The sequence below is a fragment of the Pygocentrus nattereri genome, chromosome 16 (genome assembly GCF_015220715.1).
Source record: "Pygocentrus nattereri isolate fPygNat1 chromosome 16, fPygNat1.pri, whole genome shotgun sequence".
NCBI lineage: Eukaryota > Metazoa > Chordata > Actinopteri > Characiformes > Serrasalmidae > Pygocentrus > Pygocentrus nattereri.
In genome coordinates, this window is record NC_051226.1 from 12,140,648 (window position 1) to 12,166,200 (window position 25,553).

Here is a 25,553-nt window from a genome sequence, read left to right on the forward strand (position 1 = left end):
TTAAATGTCTTTGTATTTATATTAGGGACTCAAACCCTGAGAAACAGCCCCAGATCATTATGTATCCTCCAACAAACTTTACTATCGAAAGTGGTGATTTGGGGATCTGTAGTGAAATGATGCAACAGAGGATAAACAATTTTTATGCATTACATACTTCAGCATTGGGCCACCCTAGTCTGACTTTACGTGGTTTACAGCTTTGCGGCTAAGATGTTGTTGCCGCTAGAGGCTTTCATTTCACAATAATAGCACTAACCATTGATTGGAGCAGATTAAGCATGATAGAAGCTTCACAAACTGACTTGTTGCAAGGATGGCACCTTATGGCAGTGGCGTGTGTAAAGTCACTGAGCTGTTTCGTATGACCCATTCTTCTGCCAGTGTTTGTTTATTGAGATTGTATGGCTAAGCCAAAAGTGTAGTTGAACAACTAGACATTTTGTTTGTGAAGTACTTTAATTTTGAACTTGAGCTATAAGATTAATGTAAATAGGAATTCATGCAAGCTTGTACTCACCTGAGAGTATTGAGCAAATCGCATGCCCGAATCATGCCATACTTCCTCCAAACCACAATTATTTGTTAGAGAAACTGAACAAAAGCATGTTGCATTGCTAAAACCATTAGTGTCAGCCTGAATTTCATCCTTATTCTTGTACATTTGTATAGATAACTGTTTGTTATACAGTATCAGAAACCACATAAGCAAATCTGTTTCAGGAATTCGACACAGTTGGAGCCAAGCATTTGATGATTTAGACGTGCAGTTGGCACAATGCTTACGGGTGATTACAAGTTTCCATTACTTGGTAGCTATGCTTGCCTTGTAGCTTCAGCGTGAAACTAAAGAAGCAAATATCAGACACCAAACACACCTTTGGCTGCTAGACTACATTTGTGATAAAGGGAAAATCTGGTACATCTTATTTTTGGCAAAACTTTATTTTTAAACTCTTGTTTCATCACTAAATAATACCAAAACTATGAAATGTGCCTGGTTGCATTACTCCACTAGATAACGATGGTTGGATTTATTTTACTAGTAAATGGACAGCAGCCATAAGTTACTCTTCTATCCATGGAGGTTGCATAATAGCCCTGGGGAAGACCATTCTAGCTTTCCTATCAATCCATAAAAGGTGGCTTGTTGACTCACATGCTTTCTTTTAACCCTCTGGGGTTCACAAACATGTCAACACGTGAAATTCAATGTTTCTATTAATGATTTTCTAGCTTTAAGATAATACAGCACAGAAATATGTGCAAATTTCCGAGAGTCGCCCTTTCCATTCCATCTTCTCGCAAGATTGTATGTGACTCATATCTGGAGTTATCAGGCTATGAAGAGGGGTTGACATACACATCATCTGCCTCTCACTGTATGTAATTGGTTGATTCATGTGTCTGTCTACATTATGTATGAAACTGACCAGTGGACACTCAGGAAATCATTGACTTCCCCATCAGGTCGGAGACGCTTCATTCTTCATTTAGTTGACATTGGGGAGACACATGAAATAGCATGCAAAGAGTTTACAGCCAGTGAAGATGCTGCAGCAGATTTAGAAAGTAGCAATGAAGATAACCGAGCATTTTGATATGAAACACACGGGTGTTATGTTCTATGGAAGCGTCTTTAAGACCAAGTTTAAGAAGATATGCAAAAATTTTGAAAATGCCCTCAGATCTCAGAGGGTTAAAGCAATGGTTGTTCACAAATAAATTTGCACACAAATTTGCACTTGTGTAGCAGACATGCAGGTTAGACTGGACACACATACACGCAGACTCATAAATATATGTAGAAGAGTTAGAAATAAGATGCTTTCCTATCTAATCTGTGTATGTAATGAAGGTAGAGCACAGGAGCAGGATGCATTCATCCACCTGCCTGCTCAGCATGACAATAACTCTCTGCACTGACCACTGGGATGATGAGGTGCCATTGATTTCAAATTTGTGTCTGTGCGTATGTGTGTGTGGTTCAGCTGGTGCAGTATTCTTGGTGGCTGCAGGATAGAGAATATAGAGTGCATCTATTGTGCAGAAACACCAGGCATTTAGGGCTGTGAGCCAGATAAGCCTGCCTAAATCCCAGAGCTGCCCTGAAACAATAGCATGTATTTAGCTGGTATCCTATGAGCTCTCTCCAAATGATTATGAAGCATTGACATTCTTCATGAGGACATTTCACTGAGTGCAGCGAGTGTTTTTTTGTGAAAAGTTTAATTTACTTTAATTATGGTGTGTGTTTACCAGAAGCCCGATGTTCACCTTTGACCTGAATGCGGCTGTGGGGGATGTGGCCTGGTCCCCGTACTCCTCCACTGTGTTTGCTGCTGTGACCACAGATGGAAAGGTAAGCTCTGCCAATCAGAGACATCCCGTAGTCAGCACTAGTCAAGCTGGTTTAGGTTTGCTTGAGAAAGCCCTGTAATATTATTTGTAAGGGATTTGACTGGATGATTGATACAGGAAAAATTTTCTATGTAATTTTTCTACAACCCCAATTCCAATGAAGTTGGGACATTGTGTAAAACATAAATAAAAACAGAATACAATGATTTGCAAATCCTTTTTAACCTATATTCAATTGAATACACTACAAAGACATTATAGATATTTAATGTTCAAATGGATAAACTTTATTGTTTTTTGCAAATATTCACTCATTTTGAATTTGATGCCTGTAACATGTTCCAAAGAAGTTGGGACAGGGGCATGTTTACCACTGTGTTGCATCACCTTTCCTTTTAACAACACTCAATAAGCATTTGGGAACTGAGGACACTAATTTTTGAAGCATTGTATGTGGAATTCTTTCCCATTCTTGCTTGATGCACAACTTCATTTGCTCAACAGTCCGGAGTCTCCGTTGTCATATTTTGCGCTTCATAATGCGCCATGTATTTTCAATAGGAGACAGATCTGGACTGCAGGCAGGCCAGTCTAGTACCCACACACTTTTACTACGAAGCCGCCCTGTTGTAACACGTGCAGAATGTGGCTTGGCATTGTCTTGCTGAAATAAGCAACGGATTGAATATTGAATACCCGTGACCTTCGATCCCTCAGGCAGCACTGCATTAAAATCCGACATCATTCTGTAATGGATATTACCACATGGGCTCAGGAACACTTCAGAAAACCATATTCCGTGAAAACAGTTTGTCGCTCCATCTACAAGTGCAAGTTAAATCTCTGCCATGCAAAGCGAAAGCCATATATCAACAACACCTAGAAATGCCACCAGCTTCTCTGGGCCTGAGCTCATCTGAGATGGACTGACGCAAAGCGGAAAAGTGTCCTGTGGTCTGACGAGTCCGCATGTTGAGAAACATTGTTCTTAAACTGTTGGACTATTTGCTCACGCAGTTGTTCACAAAGCGGTGAACCTCCCCCCATCCTTACTTGTGAATGACTGAGCCTTTCAGGGATGCTCCCTTTATACCCAATCATGACTCTCCCCTGTTTCCAATTAACCTGTTCACCTGTGGAATGTTCCAAACAGGTGTTTTTTGAGCATTCCACAACTTTTGTTGCCCCTGTCCCAACTTCCTTGGAATGTGTTGCAGGCATCAAATTCAAAATGAGTGAATATTTGCAAAAAATAATAAAGTTTATCCTCTCCATGGATCACCACCTTATCGTGGTGGAGAGGTTTGTGTGCTTGAAGGACCCTAGGAGCTATGTTGTCTGGAGCAAAAGCTCCTGGTAGGGTCTCCCATGGCAAACTGGTCCTAGGTGACAGGCCAGACAAAGTGTGATCCATAACCACCCCTATGAGGACAACAAAGCAGGACTCGTGTACCCTGCCCGGATCAGGGTTACCGGGGCCCCACCCTGGAGCCAGGCCTGGGGGAGGGGCTCGCCAGCGAGCGTCTGGTGGCCGGGCATTCACTCATGGTGCCCGGCCGGGCCCAGCCCGAAGGAGCTACATGAGTCCCCCCTCCCATCAACCCACCACCGATGGGAGGGGCAGTAGTAGGGGTGCGGTGCATTGTGGATCGGGCAGTGTCCGAAGGCGTGGGCCTTGGCGTTCTGATCCTCGGTTGCTGAAACTGGCTTTTGGAACTTGGAACGTTACCTCACTGGCGGGGAAGGAGCCTGAGTTGGTGCGCGAGGTCGAGAGATACCGGCTAGATATAGTCGGGCTCACCTCAACACACAGCTTGGGCTCTGGGTCCAATCTCCTTGAGAGGGGCTGGACTTTTTTCTTTTCTGGAGTTGCCCATGGTGAGAGGCGGCGGGCAGGTGTGGGCTTTCTCATAGCCCCTCGACTCGGCGCCTGTATGTTGGGGTTTTCCCCGGTGGACGAGAGGGTAGCTTCCCTACGCCTTCGGGTTGGGGAACGGGTCCTGACTGTTGTCTGTGCTTATGCACCGAACAGCAGTTCAGAATACCCAGCCTTCATAGAGTCCTTGGAAGGGGTGCTTGAAAGTGCTCCTCCTGGAGACTCGATTGTCCTACTGGGGGACTTCAACGCTCATGTGGGCAATGACAGTAAGACCTGGAGGGGTGTGATTGGGAGGAATGGCCTCTCTGATCTGAACCCGAGTGGTGTTCAGTTTTTGGACTTCTGTGCAAACCACAGTTTGTCCATAACGAACACCATGTTTGAACACAAGGATGTCCATAAGTGCACATGGCACCAGGACACCCTAGGCCGCAGTTCAATGATTGACTTTGTAGTCGTGTCAGCGGACTTGCGGCCATGTGTACTGGACACTCGGGTAAAGAGAGGAGCTGAGCTGTCAACTGATCACCACCTGGTGGTGAGTTGGATCAGGTGGTGGGGGAAGATGCCAGTCAGACCAGGCAAACCCAAACGTATAGTGAGGGTTTGCTGGGAACGTCTGGCAGAAGAACCTGTCAGATTGATCTTCAACTCACACCTCCGTCAGAAATTTGACCAGATATCGGGGGAGGTGGGGGACATTGACTCAGAATGGGCCATGTTCCGCTCCTCCATTGTTGAAGCGGCTGACTGTAGCTGTGGTCGCAAGGTAGTTGGTGCCTGTCGGGGCGGTAATCCTCGAACCCGGTGGTGGACACCCCAGGTGAGAGATGCCGTCAAGCTGAAGAAGGAATCCTACCGGACATGGTTGGCCTGTAGGACACCAGAGGCAGCTGGCAGGTATCGACAGGCCAAGCGATCTGCGGCTTCAGTCGTTGCCAAGGCAAAAACCCGGGTGTGGGAAGAGTTCGGTGAGGCCTTGGAAAGTGACTTTAAGTCGGCTCCGAAAAGATTCTGGCAAACCGTCAGGCGACTCAGAAGGGGAAAGCAGTGTGCCACTAGCACTGTATATAGTGGAGATGGTGTGCTGCTGACTTCGACTGAAGACGTCATTGGGCGGTGGAAGGAATACTTTGAGGACCTTCTCAATCCCACCGACACGTTCTCCAGTGAGGAGGCAGAGTCTGGGGACACGGGAATAGGCTTGTCCATTACTGAGGCCGAAGTCGCTAAGGTAGTTAAAAGCTCCTTGGCGGCAGGGCTGCAGGGGTGGATGAGATCCGTCCCGAGTTCCTCAAGGCTCTGGATGTTGTGGGGCTGTCTTGGCTGACACGCCTTTTCAACATTGCGTGGACATCGGGGGTGGTGCCACTTGATTGGCAGACTGGGGTGGTGGTGCCTCTTTTTAAAAAGGGGGACCGGAGGGTGTGTTCCAACTACAGGGGAATCACACTCCTCAGCCTCCCTGGTAAGGTCTATGCAAGGGTACTGGAGAAGAGAGTCCGGCTTATAGTCGAACCTCGGATCCAGGAGGAGCAGTGCGGGTTCCGCCCTGGTCGTGGAACACTGGACCAACTCTTTACCCTCTCCAGGATTCTCGAGGGTTCATGGGAGTTTGCCCAACCAGTCCACATGTGCTTTGTGGATTTGGAGAAGGCATTCGACTGTGTTCCCCGGGGTATTCTGTGGGAGGTGCTTCGGGAGTACGGGGTACATGGCTCTTTGCTACGAGCCATTCAGGCCCTGTACAAACAAAGCAGGAGCTTGGTTCGCATGGCCGGCAGTAAGTCAGACTTTTTCCCAGTGAGAGTTGGACTCCGTCAGGGCTGCCCTTTGTCACCGATTCTATTCATAATTTTTATGGATAGAATTTCTAGGTGCAGTCAGGGGATGGAGGGTGTCCGGTTTGGTGACCTCAGGGTCACATCGCTGCTGTTCGCAGATGATGTGGTCCTATTGGGGACATCAGGCCGTGAACTTCAGCTTTCACTGGATCGGTTTGCAGCCGAGTGTGAAGCGGCCGGGATGAGGATCAGTACCTCCAAATCCGAGGCCATGGTTCTCACGCGGGAAAGGGTGGAGAGCCCTCTCTGGGTCGGGGATGAGCTCTTGCCTCAAGTGGAGGAGTTTAAGTATCTCGGGGTCTTGTTCACGAGTGATGGTACAAGGGAGCGGGAGATTGACAGGCGGATTGGTGCTGGGTCAGCAGTGATGCGGGCTCTTTACCGGTCTGTTGTGGTAAAGAAAGAGCTGAGCCATAAGGCAAGGCTCTCGATTTACTGGTCGATCTATGTTCCCACCCTCACCTATGGTCATGAGCTTTGGGTAATGACCGAAAGAACGAGATCGCGAATACAAGCGGCTGAAATGAGTTTCCTCCGCAGGGTGGCTGGACTCTCCCTTAGAGATAGGGTGAGAAGTTCGGTCATCCGAGAGGGACTCGGAGTAGAGCCGCTGCTTCTTCACGTCGAGAGGAGCCAGTTGAGGTGGTTCGGGCATCTTGTTAGGATGCCTCCTGGACGCCTCCCTTGGGAGGTGTCACAGGCAAGTCCACCGGGGAGGAGACCCCGGGGAAGACCCAGGACACGCTGGCGTGACTATATCGCCCAGCTGGCCTGGGAGCGCCTCGGAATCCCTCCCAGGGAGCTAGTGGAAGTGGCTGGGGAAAGGGAGGTCTGGGCTTCATTGCTCAGGATGCTGCCCCCGCGACCCGAACCCCGGAGAAGCGGAAGATGATGGATGGATGGATGGAATAAAGTTTATCCATTTGAACGTTAAATATCTTGTCTTTGTAGTGCATTCAATTGAATATATGTTGAAAGGGATTTGCATATCATCGTATTCTGTTTTTATTTATGTTTTACACAACATCCCAACTTCATTGGAATTGGGGTTGTAAATTCCTAAAGACAGCCCTGACTGAAACATCACTGGCTGGACGTACACCTCAGTGTGAGGCCTGTGGCATCAATAACGGTAACAACATGGTGCACTTTAGTGTCCATTAGTAGCCTTTGATATTCCATCAGCAAGGGGTGGATTGAAACAGGACTGCAATTAATTGGAGTTATTTGGCAGAACATTACAGCCATGCTAAACTCACAATCCATCCATAAGGACAATCTTGATGAGCACACAATCCCAGTTACTTTGAGCTCTGCTTTCATGAATTCATTAGATTGCTTCAGGAATTTAACAATCAATTTGTTCCCACCTTAACAAGTCTACATTCTGACACACATTTAACCCAACTTTTCTCATGGTTGTCCCCAGACATTCTCATTAGGGGATCATGTCTGGCCAGCAAGACTGCAGAAATAGCAGATTTGCACTGGATTAAAATGATGAAACTTGTCAGTAATCACTTAATTTATAGTACATCCTTTCTTTCTGTAGGTTAAACTTTGTAATTGTCATTTAATTTGTGTTTTGCTTTATTATTTTTTAAAAATGTAGTGCGTGAACATCCCACAATTGATCCACAGTTGTAATTCTCATGCTTAGATATTAATGAGCACAGCAATATTGCCACTTAGCCTGGCAGTGAGCACAACATGATGCTGAAGCTAATATGAAGATACTCAGAGTTGTGGCTAATTGCAGGCGATGATACACTTAGACTGTCATTTTCCAAAGCACTCAAAAGCACATCTCCTGAAGGACTCACAGCAAGAGATGCTCACACATACATGCATGGCAGTGTACCCAGACACCCCTTTATGAGGCGTAATGGGTGTTAATGAAACACCATAGCTGAAAGTTGATGGGATTCCACTCCTGCCATCCCATAATACTGCACGACAGCACCTGAACAGCACACACACATACAGTCATTCACCCATCCATGTTTGTGTTAATAAATAACAGAGACAAGCCATCAACATGCCTGACATCAACAATCAGTGTCAGAACAGATGTTAGACTCCAAACACCTGTCCTGACCATTCATTGCCACCATTGTGTTGATCTAAACCCATGTACATTGACTGTCATCCCTGGCAACCAATGTTACAGAGTTTGCATAATAACAATACCCTCTGTGGTCTGCTTATACATTATGAATCATGAGCTATCAAACTGAAGAGACATCTTTGTACAGTGACAGTGCCTCTGTGAGTGTTTACTTCGTATTTATTATTTTATTTTTCGGACAGCTTTAGGCATTATTGCAAGGATGCCAGCGGTCCTGAGTTATTTTCAGATCTGTTCTGTTAGGTTTGAGTTGCATGGTGCATCATGGTGCTATTACTGGTTCTCCTGACTGCGCCAGTCTGAATGAGTGACTGAACATGTGTGTGTGTGTGTGTGTGTTTTTGTGAGAGAGAGAGAGAGAAGGAGGGAGAGAGAGGGAGAGAGATGGGGATGAAATGAGTGGGGACCGACAGTGTCTCACTCACCCTTGAGGCTCTACAGAGAGCTCCTCCAGTCTTGACCACTCAACACAGACATGTTCATCCACAAAACATGGCACAAGGACAACTGAACCAAACCACAGCTGACACCTTCACAGCTCGAATCCTCAACTTTTTGTAAGAAGAGTTTGATGTAATGTGTAAAAATTGTTAAGGTTTCAAAATATGCTGTTTACGCCCCAGTCCATACAGTCCGTATATGAAAAATAAGCTGCAAAAACATGTTTTGAATTTGCAGTTTTTGTGATGTCACATAATTGTTTCATATAGCAGTATAGCTCTGCCCATTCACATTGAAGTTATAAAGAGTGTTTCAGCCCTGCTGGCTTTTTGAATGAGGCGCAATACAAGGTAGCCAATCATAACAGTGATCATTCATTTACATATACCAGTCTTAAAGGCACAGTAACAAAAACAGCTAGTTTAATTCTAAAGGATAAGAGGTTTTTGGTATGTAAAACCATAAAATGTTATTAATGTAAATATACAAAAATATTTAATTTTGGCACTTTAAGCCCTTTAAACATCTACTTTGTCTTTCCATCTGATCCCATTGATGTCTAGGAGAAACTAGAGAAATATTAAGAAGCTTTCTTTTCTATAAGCAGGGCCATTCACCTCATGACAGATAAAACTAAAGATCAGGTATTGACCTTTGCTCTTTGTATGAGCTTTCTTTAGTTTAAACTTTGTTGCTGTCATTTTTGTGTTTAGCTTTATTGTTTAGAATTGCAGTCCACATTTGATCCATAGCTGTAATTGTCATAGCCTAGACAGCCTGACATTGAGTGCAATGTGGTACAGTACTGTTGTTCTACCTTAAAAATGTTAACTTCTGGAGAAAAAAAAATGTTGTAATGTTCATTAATCCAACAAGATTTGATTCCAAGTAATTTTGGATCATTTCATTCATTCCATTCATAATGAAATGCTTGTACACTGTAAGCATTTGCTATTTTTAAATGGTCTAAAAATGACATCATGAGGCTTTGATATAACGAAGATTATATTGTTTATATATTGATTATATTATTTATACAGTAAAAACATTCAGAGTCCAAAATTCCTGCACTAATTCTAGGTCACAATTCCAGTTTAAGCAAACCTGTGTCAGTGACAATGTTAAGGCCTTTGTATGAAAAGGTCAGATATTTTTTTTCAGTCATATTCCTTCCATTGAAGCTTGAGTTCAGACAACTTTCAGGTGGATTTGATCTGCTCCGCAGAGGCTTTTTTTCACTGTTAGTGATCAGAGACGTGCCATGTCAAGTGTACTCTTAATTAAAGCAAAAGGCGATTAATACTAAGAAATTCTGAAATTCATGTAAATATTTCAGAAATTCTAGTTTTCACTCACATTGTTATGCTGATAGTATAATTTGTAATTAAACATTTTGTATTTAATTACAAAAGAATGCCAAATAGAAGTCTTTTCATTAGTGTTCTCAGACTTTTGGTCCTCACTTTGCATTTTCCTATGTTCCCTCATCTGCAAATTATGTGATGCCACAGCTCCTAACTCATTTGTACAGGGTACCTTCATATACATTTGCTAGTTCATTTACACAATTGGCATCCATCAGAGCCATGCTGTTGGTCATTGTGTGAGTATATGTGGCTGCAGTGGTCCTCCCACAGTTACAGATGGCTTCTGTAGCCCTGATGGTTTTTTTATGTGTGTGTGTGTTCCTGCCCCCCTGCGTCAGCTACTTAGAATAGGGCCGTGCATGTGGTACGTGCTCTGTGAGTAATTATGAGCCATGCTGCCTGACAAATATTTACCAGTGGCAGGGCTGCAACCTCTCAGCCCTCTTCTCACCCTCTGTACCCTTCATCTCCACCGTGACTCTTCCCTGCTGTGTAGAGTGCTGTGCTGGGTGGGTAGCCTCGCAGACCAGTGACAATGAAGGATGATGAGCTCTAAAGTCAGCCATATTTTCCTCCCTTTTCCCCCCACTTTCCCCTTATCTCTCTCTGCAAAGATTTGGGTTGTATTGGTCAAACCATGTACTGAAGGATGAAATGATGTCCTTTTCCTCGCAGGCTTCATCAGTCGCCCAAAGCCTTCGCCATTTCTCCAAGAGACTGATCCCTTGGCTTTGTGTACTGACTCGCAGTCCTACCTGTGCCACAGGCAGCGTCTCTGACTGGAGATATGAAGTGTAATGCATGTGGGGATACTAAGATAACTTTGAGTGGAGAAAAAAACACATTATTTGTTCCTGAGGTAGAGCTTCAAGCTGTAGTGGGTCTGCATGCATGTAAAGGAGATTTTTAGATAAGGCAGTAAGAAGGTACTGCTGCTGTTTTATGTAAGGGTGTTCAGTAATGTAGTAACCTCAGAAGCCCAGAATATTCTGTCTGCCTGACCCACACTGCCCATCATTTTTAAGTTTAATTTTCACTATTACTTCTTAATTAGCTGTAAACCATGCATATTTGTATTGTTTCACTGATACCATTATTGTATGCCATATGTTGAATGCAGTATCTGTGAAGACAATAGAGAATACTGATGCTATGAAGCACAAAAGCATTACACAGTTGAGTGCGTGAGCATCAGAAATTTTTTCACCAAGGGTTTCACTATACTGAATTTGAGAATAAAATGGTTTCACCGTTCTACAATAATTAAAATGCAAAGATATCCAACAAGTAACTGCCATTCATACAGGCTTAGTATGTTTTTTGTGAAACAAAGCCCTGCTTTTTTCAAAATAAAATATTTAGATAGTAGAATTGTATAAATTGTATAAATATCAGGATTTATAAACAAATTAGTATCCAAAGGGAAAAAGTGGTATTAATGCATTCCTGCTCATTTTTATTAAAGGACTCAGCTCCTGCATTTTCTTGTCTTTTATTTTTTGCCCCGAAGTTTTTTACCACTTGCAACATATAATGTACGAGTCTGTATCGAAAAAAGTTGTAACTAATTTTTTCATGTCCATTTCTCAACCTCTTTTTATCATTTACAATTAAACATAGTTATTATTTCTGTCCCTTAAGACTGATATATAAAAGTGAAGTCTGTTCAGATTGATTGCTTTGTATTGTGCCTCATTCAAAAAGCAGTATAGGAAAAAAAAACTTCTTACAACTTCTGTGTAAATGGGCAGGGCTAAACTGATGAATAGATGGATATATGTAAACTTGTGGGTTTTTGTGACATCATAGAAAAAGAATTTAAGCGTGGCTGTTGTTGCAGCTTAGATTCTATATTATATACAACTGCCAAAAAAACATAAGTATCTCCAAAAGTTACCTTACAGTAGAAGGAAAAACCTTCTTAACTTTTAATTAAGTTAAAGAGAATTTATTCCGTGTGATTTTGGAACTATTGGTCCTTTCATCACAAAATTTTCCAACAGTGTAAAGGGTAGCTGCTGTGTTAAAATGATGTTGAAAAAAAAGTGTTTATAAAAATGTGTAAGTGACGATATGGACTGTGTGGACTGGGTAGTGAAAAGTACATTTTGAAACTTTAACAGTGCTAATATAATACATCAATGCAAATGGACAAAAAATTCAGTTTTCCATTTTGTGAAAATCTACAAGGGCCTTTGATAGGGAGTGTAGATGCCTTGGTTGTGATTCTGAGAGCCAGATGCTTCTCTAGTGTTCTGGGAAGCGCATCGTTTTCCTCAGAATGTGGGCACAGATTGATGGAAAAAAGCTGGTTCACACTAATGAGTGCACCCTGATGTCCGTGTCTGTTTGGCTGGATGCTTATTTGCCTCTGTGTGGGAAGTGGGAAGTTATGCTGGACTTGTTTTTCCACCATGTGTTTAATTGGAGAGATACTCACTCCTGCATGTCTAATTTCTCTGTTTCTGTCAATGAAACTACCCACCCTGTCAAAGACACAAACATATCATCCACTAGGGTCAGACAGTCCTTCTGTTCAGCACCAGGTGATATGTGTTCCTTTCTTATATGCCCACACACTCACACAAACAATACAGCCATATAATTCCATATATTGTGTAGGTCCTGGATACTGAAACTAAACAGATTACATAAGTTCAGCCATTTCTAAGACATCTCTTAGAGATGTTCATTTAAAAGCATGGTGCACTTCTGAAAAAAACAGCCTGTATCTGAGGAGTTGTCCTAATATCCCTCTGATCATTGCATTTCTCTCTCTTTTACATTTACAGGTCCATGTGTATGACCTCAGTGTTAACAAATATGAAGCTATTTGCCAGCAGGCAGTGGTGGCCAAGAAGAAGACCAGGCTAACTCACATTGAGTTTAACCCTGTGTACCCCATCATCATCGTGGGCGACGATCGGGGCTATGTCACCAGCCTCAAGCTTTCTCCCAACCTCCGCAAGAAGCCCAAGGTAAGCAGCTGTGCCAGCCTGCGCTGGCCTCTCCTGCCATGCTCATGTGGGCTCCTGTGTGCTGGCCTCAAGCACTAACTCATATGCAGCTTTCATCCCAATCTATGAATCATTTTCTGGCTTGTTGCCCGATTTTCACTTGCATTTTAATTTGTTTCATTTTCTGCGTCATCAAGCTTAGTCAGTTTGTTGCATTTCGTATAGGCCACATTGTAAAGCTAACCAGATTAATATCATCAGCAAGTTATGTGGAGGCAATGACAACGTTGTAAAAATTATTATCTGATTTACTCTGCGTTTAAGTGAAGCACTTCTGCCATAAGCTCTGCTCATGAAATCAATTTATTATTATTATTGATTAGGAAAATGATTCTTAGACAACAATTTATTTTTTTCTCATTGATAATGTGGAGTACTTGGTTGGCTAGTTTTGCATACTGAGAAGTTGCATCATACAAGGTCTTTTATAGTATCTAGTAGTGTGGAAGTAAACAGGATGACTTAAATCTTCTTAGAGTCTTTCAAGAAACTGAGGGCCTTCATCAGATCATGGGCAGGTTTTGAGGTATTACTCTATCCAGCTTCTACACTATTCAAATGAAATTATTTTAGCTTCTAGATGAGTAAAATAATTAATTGTAATTAATTAGATGTCTTATTTGTTCAAGTTTGATCTTCTTTCAAGTTTTCCTTCTTTCATTTACAAAGCAGTGCACTTTGTCATAGCTAGCAAGGTTCACATGAACTGAACATGAAAATCATATGAACACAAGATAAACAATTTCCAGTTTTCATTACCAACATCCAGTGAGAGTCGTTTGTTTTTCTTGTAAGGGATATTTTAGACTCAGTGTACTTTGGTGATAAAGAAATTCACCATGGTGGTGATTAGAAATAACTTTTGGTTTCATCAAGAGAGCCATCAGTGGAACCTGCCATTTTAAAGCTGTATTTGAACTACAATCACAGTACGTCATAGCAAAATACAGTGCCAGACTTCAGGTTGGACCTTATCTTGCCATTTATACCCCACCCACCCCCTGCCGCCTACATCCCCACTGCCTTTGTTGAAGACAGATATATGTCTTTCTTCTTCTTCTTCTTTCGGCTGCTCCCTTCAGGGGTTGCCACAGCGGATCATCTGCCTCCATCTTGCCCTATCCACTGCCTCCTCTACTTTTACACCAACCATCTCTATGTCCACCTTCACTACATCCATAAACCTTCTCTTCTCCTTCTACCCGGCAGCTCCATCTCCAACATTCTTTGCCCAATATATCCGCTATTCCTCCTCAGCACATGTCCAAACAATCTCAACCTGGCCTCTCTGGCTTTATCTCCAAACTGCTCCACCTTAACTGTCCCATCTGATCCTTGTCACTCCCAACGAAAATCTCAGCATCTTCATCTCTGCCACCTCCAGCTCAGCCTCCTGTCTTTTCGACAGAACCTCAGTCTCCAAACCATACATCATAGCAGGACGCACTACTGTCTTGTAAACCTTCCCTTTCACTCTTGCTGCTATCCTTCTTTCACACATCAGCCCTGACACCTGTCTCCACCCACTCCACCCTGCCTGAACCCTCTTCTTCACCTCTTTTCTACACTGTCCATTATGTAATATGTAATATAAGCTCTGTTCTGGTTCAGTGCCCTGTATTGCACCTCACTGAAAGGCTGAAAAACTCCTTGTAACTTCAGTGTGAATGGGTGGACTATAGGCTGAAGTACGTTTTTCTTTGTGGTGGTCTTTCTGAGTAAAACTTTTAAGGCTATCTCTCACCTGAGCTGCATTCTCTCTCCTTTCTATCTTTTCGTTCATTAGAGTCATAATTGAGCTGGTACCCTTTACTTTTAGCCTCATTAACAAGCCTTCTCTCCTCTACCTGAAGCTACTCAATATTTGCAAATGTTTTTGCATTACTGACTGAAGCAATTTTCTTTGAGTAAACAAATGCAGTGTCTGATCATGTGCAATAGCCTTAGCCTGTGCCGAGCAGAATAAATAACAGTGCCACATAGACTGAGCTGCTCTCTGCAGATAATGATCATCTCCGAGCTTCCTCTCTCTCTCTCTCTCTCTCTCTCTCTCTCTCTCGCTATCTCATTCCCCAGACTCACTTTCTTTGCTGCCTTAGAGACAGGCTGCCATCTGGGTGTCTGCCAAACTGAGAAAGATGCTAAATGTTATTCTTTGTTGCTGCAAAAAAGTCTCTGTGGACACCATTGCCTTGTCACTATTGAGATGTTTGCACATTTCCTGTGCACTCTGGGTGAAGAAGGTTGACAGTTTTGTCTGCTTTACTGCAGCAGTAGTGGTGGTAAATGTCACAGACCAAGGTTGTGCCGGGTCTATTTAGGCCTATGATTAGTGAGGCGCTGCAGTTATGGACTGCCCACTGTGCTAGCAGTTATCTGGATGGAGAGTAATGTGTTTGTACTAAGGATGATGGGTCAGAAGCTCCTCTCTCTCCCCACACTGAGCGTGTGTTCTACTCTGCTGCCCTGGCTCATGCCTAAAATAAGCGGGCTGTTGAAAGTCTTTAATCTGCCTAAGTCTTGAGGTGGTCTTTTACAGATTCGATCAAGCTTGACCTTTGCATTTCACCAGCCTTTTTAACGAGCATTACTGAATGCTGGCCACACTTGGTTGCACATGTGCGCGCTTTAGTTCAGTGTTGTGAAAAGCAATCTGTGCATGGTCCACAAGCCAGAAGCAGTGAGAGAAGAATTGGGCATCTATGCTGAAACAGGCAGTGCGAGGAGTGTGGTTCAGGTTCATCCAGCCGTGACTACTACTCTACTGCTGTAACAGGTCTCTGCCTCTTCTTTAGAGCAGGAGAATCATACACCTGCTCCTAGCACAACTCTGTGATCTACCACTCCAAACTTCAAGCGTGCAGCAGGCCTGTTATTCTTGCCTACTGTTTTGGAGGCACCAACATTAAACTCATCAGCTCATCATTTCTGAGGTGACTACATGTAAATTAATCCACCTGTATAAAAAGGAAAATATGTGAAAAACAGGAGTTTCTAAAACTAGAGTTCCAAAATATATTAAATGATACAGAGAAAACGAGGCTCCTAAAAACCATGCAAGATGCGTAGACCACCAAAACTGTCACCATCAGATAAACAGTACTTAACACCTTCATCTTAGAGAGAAATGAGAAAATCAAGCTCTAATCTTGCTTCAGATCTGAAAAAATCCACAGGCATTTCTTCCACTGTGAGAAGACAACTTAGCGCTATATCCCTCTAGATTTCTTTTTAAAACTGGAAGCAAGTCTCACAAAAATAATGGGAGCTGTAATAATGGCAAAGTCTGGATACACAAAATACTGTAAAATCTGGCATTGAATTTAGTCATTTGTAATCTAAAGATGCTGCTGTTCTCAGAACAACAGACTAACCATTTCAGAGTCCAGTCTTCTACTTAATTGAAAAAGTGTTTGCTTGGATCATGGGAAGCTGAAAATGCAATCAACTTCTAAGACTAAACTTTGAAGTGTGAAAAAATATCTATGCAAGTTTGGTGGAGGAGGGATTAATAGTCTGGGCTTGTTTTCTAGGGTTTAGGCCTCTTGGTTCCAGTGAAGGGTAATGTTAGTGCAACAGCACAAAGAGACATTTTCGACTGAATGGGTGCAAATTTAAACAGATACACTCCAAAATCTTGTGGAAAGCCTTGCCAGAACAGTGGAGGCTGTTATAGCTACAAAAAGGGGGAAAGGGGGAAACTCCATTGCCTATGGTTTTGGAATGAGAACAAGCTCATATAGGTGTGATGGTCTGGTGTCCACACACTTTTGGCCATATCGTGTATACCCTGTGTGAAACATTAGATTGTAGATAAAACCTTAGCACATAGTATTGAACAATTAAACTGCATCAGGAGATACAGAACTGCCTGAAGTCTACCGTTTTCAGGACTTCCTCTCTTAAGTCAAATCAAAGGCTTGAAGGATTTCTGGTAGAAATTTTGTTCACTCCTTTTGATGAATGCCCTTCAAGATGTGAGAGATTACTTTGAGGCTAAATGTGGAGGTGAAGTCTAGTAATGCACTCCTTTTGCAAGAGCAAAATGCAGGACTAATACCCAAAAGAGCAAGCTTGTAGTGGACAGTCTTGGATCAGCCTGGTCAGTTTCAGCATTCAAACTAATTAATTGCAGTAAATAGCCAGATTTTATCATTTGCATATTATTTGGTGGTAGGCAGTTTTGACTAGAGAGTTACAGTTAGTTACATGAATGACTTTACATACTGATTAACAGCTATTAGATTGGGATTACTTGACTCCAGTTTATTTACACATTCCACCAGTCCTGAGCTGGCATCTCATCTGTCTTTTACTTTTTAATATCAAAGTCATCAAGTTCATTTTAAATGTGTGCTGAACATGACAACAATTAAGAAAATTTTAACTATCCAGGGCCTCCTTGACAAGGAATGCACTGAACAGCACTTTAAAAAGTCAGCTAGCTTCATGGGAATTACGTAACAACTCCCTACCGATTTCAGATCACCGCAGACATTACAGCCTGATAATGAATGGCTTTGATGTGCCATGTGACATTTCCCTCCCATCTGCAGAACCTTTGTTCTATATGTGATTGTGCTTTAGTCACTTCAAAGAAAGAGAAGACTCTGAGTCCTGTCTCTTAGCTTATCCTTCACATGGCCAAACAGGCTTTGCACACACAATGTCTCCTCTACAAAGTAAGTACACCCAGATACACCACATGGCCAAAACTATGTGGACACTTAACTGTCTTGCCTGTATGAGCTTGTTGGGCATCACATTCCAAAACCATGCTTACTGATGTAGAGTGCTTGCACCCCACCTTTTGGAACTACAACAACCTCCACTGTTCTGGCAGTGCCCCTGCTGCTATGTAGCCAGTAATCAGTAGTGAAACTGTGACCGATCTGATATGAAAGAGACTGTATTGTAGATGTTTTTATAAGTGTGAGGTCCTGTGGGTCCTGTGCTGTTTAAAGAAAGTTTACTTACCTGGGTGCATACCTGAACAGTCTGACAGACATTGCTTGGCGCTGTTCATAAATCACATGTGTAAACCCTCTTCCTGGAGATGAACACTTCTGCAACCTGTAGCTTGAATACCCATCTACTTTGAGGCTCAACTCTTGTTGAGGCTGGATGTAAACACTGCTGGCTGCTATTGTGTAATTACCTAGTTATAATAATTTCATCCACATCACAAGTAAGAGGCATTTTGAATATCAGTTTTGTTACATCATTTTGGATGCTCCACAAACTTTCTGAAATACAATGTATTTTTTTTTACAGCTTCATACAAATGAAACTTTTGAAGTGGTAAAGTATTCATATTACTGAAAGCACTGATTTCAAATGGTGAGGTTGTATTGTAGTATTGAGCACTTTTGATGGCATTAGGTCCTCCAGGAGTCTGTGGTGACCTTGAAGCCAAAAGGGCACAAGAGTTTTGATTTGGTGGACTTCTCTGTTGTTGGGTATAACGTCTAAATATAGTATTTAAGCTGCACAGCTGCATAGGTATGACATTGGCTTAGGTGATAAGCAAAGGAAAGAAATGATGAGGCTTACCACAGGCTTAGTAACAGACAGACAGGCCTCCTGTGGAAACCTTGAGAAGTGCCAGCTCTTAATAGTCTCTTTACTCAAAAAGTTTCTTCTTTTTAATTCTTTTCCCTTAACACGCTCCATGGTTACATTTGATTTGATGGTTTCTATGAATAGCTGTAACCTTGAGCTACTTTGTAGAAAGATTTTGAAGAGGTATCTCTGCATCAACCTTGAAGCCTCAGTGGATTTGGAAGCGTTAGCTTCTCTAGCGTACTACAGACTGCTGACCGAGCAGGTCCCTAGTACTTAATTTTAAATTATCTGCTATATAACATATTCGATCGAATGTTCTAGGGTAAGATTATGTAACAGCTTTGTTTACATGGGCCGTTTTTTGCCCTGCAGTCAGCAGATACTGGGAGTTTAATGACTCCAAGGATAAAAACAGAGATTTATTTATTTTTTAACTGAACTGCTCCTCAGGATATCTTAAGTTCATTACTGCGTCTGCAAGGTCAGTAACCATAGCAATGATCTTTGATAGGAAGCACGGCCCATTCAGTGCCCTCCCCTGAGGAAATGATGTGTCTAAATAATTGTCTTCACCAAATGTCAGCCTACAGCAGAGTATCTTGTTTGTATTGGTAACACCCATGTCTGTGTCTCAGTGTGGTCTGTGCCAAGTCAAGTAACAGTAAATGATTTCTTCTGATTTCTTCTGCTAGAAATAAACATTAATATAGTCGCTGTTAGCTCTCAGTAATGACAGCATTAGGTCAGCTGTTTCACTTCACTTCAAATGGCTGATTCATCTCTCTCTGTCTCTCTTCTCTCTCTCTGTCCCTCTCCAGGAGAAGAAGGGTCAGGAGTTGCCAAAGGGCCCAGAGGTGGAGGTAGCTAAGATGGAGAAGCTGTTGTGTCTGCTGAGGGAACCTGAGAGTACTTCAAATGATTAATGCTTAGTAAGTCCTCCAGAACTCTGTAATAGCACAGCAGTTCCTGATTAGGGTTGCAGAACACTTCATCTCTACTGTTTCTGTATACCTTCTGTACAGCGAAAGTCAGAGACCACACTTCATTTATTTTCAAAACAGCTATGAAGTACAAGTTATTTATTTTTTAGTAGATAATTATGACTTTAGATGTAAGATACTTACACAAGGAAGAGTCAAAGTAAAATATGTGAAAAAAATATGAGCTCAAAAATGATATATATGGAAAACAGGACTACTAACAACCATGTAAGACCCGGTAGACCACCTGCACTGTCACCATCAGATGAACAGCATCATCTTTGAGAGAAAGAACAAAATCAAGCTCCATTCTTGCTTTTGAACTGAAAAATCCACAGGTGTTTCTGTCTATCCTTCCACTGTGAGAAGACAACTCAATGCTATGAGTCTCACGGGATGTGTAGCTGTTCAGAAGCCTCACTGAGAAAAAGAAATAAAAAAAGAACAAAATCAAACAAACGATCCTTTTGGTGAATCCAGATCTCAACATCACTGAATGTTTTTGAATTATTGGATCATGAGAAGCAGAAAATGCAACCAACTTCTAAGACTGAACTCTGGAGGTGTGGAAAAATATCCTTGCACATTTCTTTTTAAAACTGGAAGCAAGTCTCCCAAAAAGAATGGAAACTGTAATAAAGGCAAAGGCTGATTTATTTTCTGAAAAATTAATAACAAAGGATTTGACTGGAAATTAGAAAAAGGAAAAGGTGGTCTCTGACTTTTACTGTACATACTTAAGGTTATTCATATCAACTTAATGTTCTCTGAATATATTGTTGTACCCTCAACAGGCACTATTTCTTTCTCCACAACAAGGCAACTACAATGAAGACTCCCTTGAGAATGTTTAGTGATCTTATGAAGAGTTTTCACAGACAAGTTTTGTCTTCTGAAGTGTTTATTAAAATAATTCATCACGTTTAAATGACTTGTTCATTTCCTGACTGATATGCTCCACATTTAGATGCAAATTTGATGAGAAGATATTTGTTTACCAGTTACCTCAGGCTCTTTAAATAAGCAAGCAGTGAGGGGGTGGGCGGGGGGGTGGTAAAATCCCCACAAATACTTGTTTGATATTAAAATACATCACTCACACATAAGCACTACCGGGCAGCTCTTATACCTATTCAAGCTCCAACTGTTAGTTTCATTATTAGCACAGTATTGATTGCTAGTTGGTTCACTGCAGGTGTGCTGCCCTAGCAAAGTGTGTGGGTTGATTGCGGCTCTTGCGGGCATGACTGGACCATCATGAAGAGGACAACGAGAGTCTCTTTACCTTTATATAAGCCACTCACAGTGGAGTGCTACTGTATCAAAGTGCTCCGACATCAGAGACAAACCCATTCCAGGCAGCCCTTGCTGAGCCTGTGTGCTCTTTTGGGTTTTAAGTGTCTCACATGGAGCCCCAATTACACAGGCCTCCACCAGCAACAAGGATGTACAGCCCAGCTTCTCTGAGCCTGGATAAAGCTCTTGGGGTCAACAAGGGTACAAAGATGGAGCATGGAGATATGCAGAACAGAAGTGAATGGCTGATCGCTTCTCTCATGCACATTTCTAATATGACTAAATAAGTTGGCCGCTTTGGTCTCTGCCAAGGCTCAAGTCCTGTTTCTGTAGCAACCCTGACTTTCACACATTCAGTTTGGCTTTCGGTCTCCTGCTGAAGCTCAAGTGGTGCTCAGGTGGTCAGGAGGTACTTCTGTTCGTTCTTCTGCTGTGTGTTGCCAGGTGCTAGCACTGGCACCCTCTCCTGGCTGGAGGGCACCTTGCAGGCCTTGTAGAGGATCAGGAAAAGGACCAGTATCAGAACAGCCACCAGCACGTTGCAGACTATGGCCACTACAGCCGCAGTGGAGATTCCTACAGCACTGTCTGGGGACTCCATGTTGAAAGCTGTGGCAGTCTCCGCAGTCCAGCTCGCAGGACAGCTGATGCACACACGGCTCCGTGAAATCAGCTTCTGCTGCTCTGATGTGAGGGGTGTGTGCACTCCACTGATAGAGAGGCTTCAAAGCCCCGTCTGAGGATGAGAGCGACACAACAAACAGAGTTTCATTCCTCCTGTTCCATCCAACTCTGTCATCTCAGCCCTTCCCCTTCTCAGTGCACGTCCTCCTGATGTGCTTTGACTAAAAAAAAGTGTGTCCTAGTTTCCTCCCTTTACAGCTGTTCATATGCCTTCCTCATCTGATGCACAACAATCAAAATTCTTTTAAAGGAATACTCAAAATCCTGATGCGCTGAACTAGGAATGGTCCACATGGCGGACTTCAATTAACCTCCCACCTCTGGCTAAGCCTCCTGTTTCAAGCCTCTCTCTGAACCCAGCGTAGCTTTAATATTCAGTATGTGGAGGCACAGAAGATGGACAGCCATGCTGCTCCACATTAATTACATGCATGGACTGATGTTCCTCTTTACAATCCTCCACGTGTCTTCAGTGTCCTTCTTTCCCCCTGAAAAAGAATAAGGAAAGCTTAAGAGTGAGATAATCAAGTCATAACCATGACTTAGTAAGGTGTAAGAGTGAGATATATTGTGGCCATGTCTTAGTAAGTCATGGTAATTAGATAATTAAGTTGTGGCCATGTCTTCGTGTCATGTCATGGTAATTGGATAATGAAGTTATGGCTGTTTCTTAGTAAGTCATTGGAATTAGATAATTAAGTTGTGGCCATGTCTTAGTAAGGTGCTGGGGTGCAATAATTGAGTTGTGGGCATGTCTTAGTAAGGCATTGAGATGAGATCACTATCTTGTGGCCATGTCTTATAAGGTGCTGGGGTTAAATAACTAAGTTGTGGCCATGTCTTACAAGGCATTGAGATGGGATAGTTAAGTTGTGACCATGTTTTATAAGCCAATGGGATGAGAGAATTAAGTTGTGTTAAGTCACAATCCAGTTATCTTGTTCCCACGTATTAGGATCCTGTTTCCACACCATAACAAGTTGTGGCCCTGCATTAATTTTATTAAGAAGGGATGTCACCAGTGAGGCTCCATAATATTATAAGCTGTATTACGATCCTGTTCCCACACCTTAGTAAGTTGAGGCTGTGTCTTATTTTTATTAAGAACGACACCATTTTATAGGGATGACACCATCAGGGCTATAGTGCAGACAAAAACTTTCCAAATCACAAAGTTAACCAAGTGGGGGAAAAAAGATGTCAGTCATTTCTATGAGTCATGGAATGTCTGCTCACATAAAGGTAGTTTTCTTTAAAATGTAGGCACCTCAGAGCACCCTGATCCTGATCTAGTGAGTAGAAAAGGATAAAGTGCTGTTGAAACATTCTCTCTCTCTCTCTCTCTCTCTCTCTCTCTCTCTCTCTCTCTCTCTCTCTCTCTCTCTCGCTCTCTCTCTCTCTCTCTCTCTCTCTCTCTCTCTCTCTCTCTCTCGCTCTCTCTCTCTCTGCTGTGCTCACTCAAGCCTTCAGATGCTCAGCCTACTGCCTGTCTCTTCCTGACTTTCCCATCTGCCTTAACATCTCACACACACACACACACACACACACACACACACACACACACACACACACACACACACACACACCACAACCGCCACCATATGCTCACGCTTTGCATGCTGCAAGTACTTTCCACAAAACAATTTAGCCACTCATAAACACACGATCATGCATGTGAAATGAGATGCTGCTGTATGTCAAAAGTTTGGGGACACCTCTTTTGAATTTTGCCCATTCTCCTTGTTACTCATCAAAGCAGGGAATAAAGCTGTAAAAGTTTTATTTGCTAATCTGATGGGTATATTTAGCTACAACAGTGTGTTAATCAAAGTGTCTTCCTTGGTATGACAATTAGGTTAATAACAATATTCTCCAAACTACTGTTAGTCTTTTGGCCCAGCACCTGAAATGTTTTAAGTGCTGATGAGTGCTGACATCACAAAATGTGGGTCAACTGAGCTGTCATTATTTCCAAGCTAGTACTATCACACATACGAACACAGTTCTTCTCTACAGAAACATGCTTTGTCTTTTGAAGCTATTACTGACAAAGAAACCATCAGTTCAATTAAAACCATGTTGAAAATTTCCCCTGAAAGTATCCCCTACATTGTAATGGGCAGTGTACAATACTGTACGAAAGTGTTCAGTATCAGAAAAATATAGAAACTATATTTAACAGAAAGTTACCCAGGCACTTCAACAACTAAATATAATAACATTTTCACTATTTATTGAGTCCAATCTTTGCCTTTTTACCAGTTTCTATTCTTTTTGGATGCTTTTCACATAAATCATCAGGTAGATTTTTCCAAAAGATCTGTCTCAAAGGTTTGTTAGACTTTCTGCTTCTCACCATCCAAGTAATCCTAGACACATTCAGTGATTTTGAGGTCTTGAGGTTGCATCATTAAAGGGTTCTTCAGACTGACGGAGAATGTGCGGTAGATGGTTAAATATAGAACCTTTTTGAAAATAGTTCTATATAGCACCCAAAATGGTTCTGCTGTTCAATGTCATGGGTAACCTTTTATCAACAGAACACCCCTTTTCTATAGGTTCTATATAGAATTGTCCATAGCACTTCCATGCACATTTTCCATCAATCCAACTCTTTCATGATGCCAAAAACCCTTTAATCATGCAAAGGGTTCTTTGAGTGTTCATGGTTCTATATCGAACCATTTTCCTTACTAAAGAACCTTTCAAGCACCATGCTTTTAAATAGTGTACACATCCTTTCCAGCCCATAGTGTTGTCTTCTCACAGTAGAAGGATGGATACAAACACCTGTGGATTTTTTCATATCTGAAACAGGAGTGGAGTTTGATTTTCTCCTCTGTCTCAAAGATGAATGTTCTGTTTATCTGATGGGGACAAGATGCAAAATTATCTTTTATCTCCTGAAAAACCGATGGCTGTTTTAACCCAAAATAAATGAAGGGTGGTCTCTGTCTTTTGTACAATACTGTATGTACAGGACAGGAGACTCTATTCTTTACCACTGTAGTGAACAGGATATTGTTTTACATGCTTTAACACCCGATTCAGAACTTTGGGATTTATTGATAACAAAATTCACAGAAACCACAAGACTGAAAGACGCACTCCAAAATCCCAGTCATGAAGAATTTGGCTGTGGTTTGCTGGCAGGTTTGTAGTAGTGATCAGCCCACTCGTGCAGCAGTGAGCGGAGTGGTGTTGGATAGGAGAGGCTCAGAGCACAAAGGGCAGCTGCATGCTGAGCAGCCAGTGTGTCTCTGAAGAGGAGCTCCACCTCCACACACAACTCTGGATTTATATGGAGTATACACACATACAAATGTGCGCACACACACACACACACACACACACTGAGCTGCATGAATAATTCACTTTTTAGCACACACTGGACACTAAGTACCCCAGTCCTCACATGCTCCCCTGAGCTAATGGGCTGCTGATCTCTGAGCTGTCATTTGTGGGTCTTCAGTCTCTGACGCACATTCTTTATCTCGTCCGTCTTGCAGTTAATTCACTTCGATTACAATCTGTTTTTAGTTAATACAAATGCATAGAATGAACCCATGAATGGCAATTTGCATAAAAAACAAGCCCTCTCTATCTCCCTCTCACATTCACCCACCTCGTTTCAAGCACAGCGCCGAAGACACAGTGCACTTTGTGAAGCGGAGCCACTCCTGCACGCCTCAGCGGCTGAATCACAAATGCAAGAGAGTCTAAAAGAAGAGAGAGTGCAGATTAGAGCAGGCTAGCATGAGGCCTGTTCCGCCTAGATTAAATCCGCCCCCGTTTGGGGAGACTGCAAAGGGAAATAATAGTGACGGGCCCCTCCTGCAGTGAGGAAATGTGTGTGTGTGTGTGTGTGTGTGTGTGTGTGTGTGCACGCATACTGGTTCTGATGTTATCACAGAAGCTGAAGCATCCCTCCTGAGTAAAATCATCTAGCACCAGTCTTCTCTGGAGATACAAGATGAGCTTTCATACATCA

The 25,553-nt window shown here is 42.5% G+C and overlaps 1 protein-coding gene across 1 annotated transcript in view; it reads left to right on the forward strand.

The window, feature by feature from the left end:
• dnai1.2 (dynein, axonemal, intermediate chain 1, paralog 2) overlaps nucleotides 1-20,510 on the forward strand; it is a 36,615-nt gene extending 16,105 nt beyond the window's left edge. The window contains exons 18-21 of the mRNA XM_017715394.2: nucleotides 2,263-2,362; nucleotides 12,813-12,998; nucleotides 19,421-19,531; nucleotides 20,377-20,510. Of these exons, the coding sequence (XP_017570883.1) occupies nucleotides 2,263-2,362; nucleotides 12,813-12,998; nucleotides 19,421-19,525 (391 nt within the window). The 3' untranslated portion in view covers nucleotides 19,526-19,531; nucleotides 20,377-20,510. The remainder of the gene's footprint in view (nucleotides 1-2,262; nucleotides 2,363-12,812; nucleotides 12,999-19,420; nucleotides 19,532-20,376) is intronic.
• The last annotated feature ends 5,043 nt before the right edge of the window (nucleotides 20,511-25,553 follow it).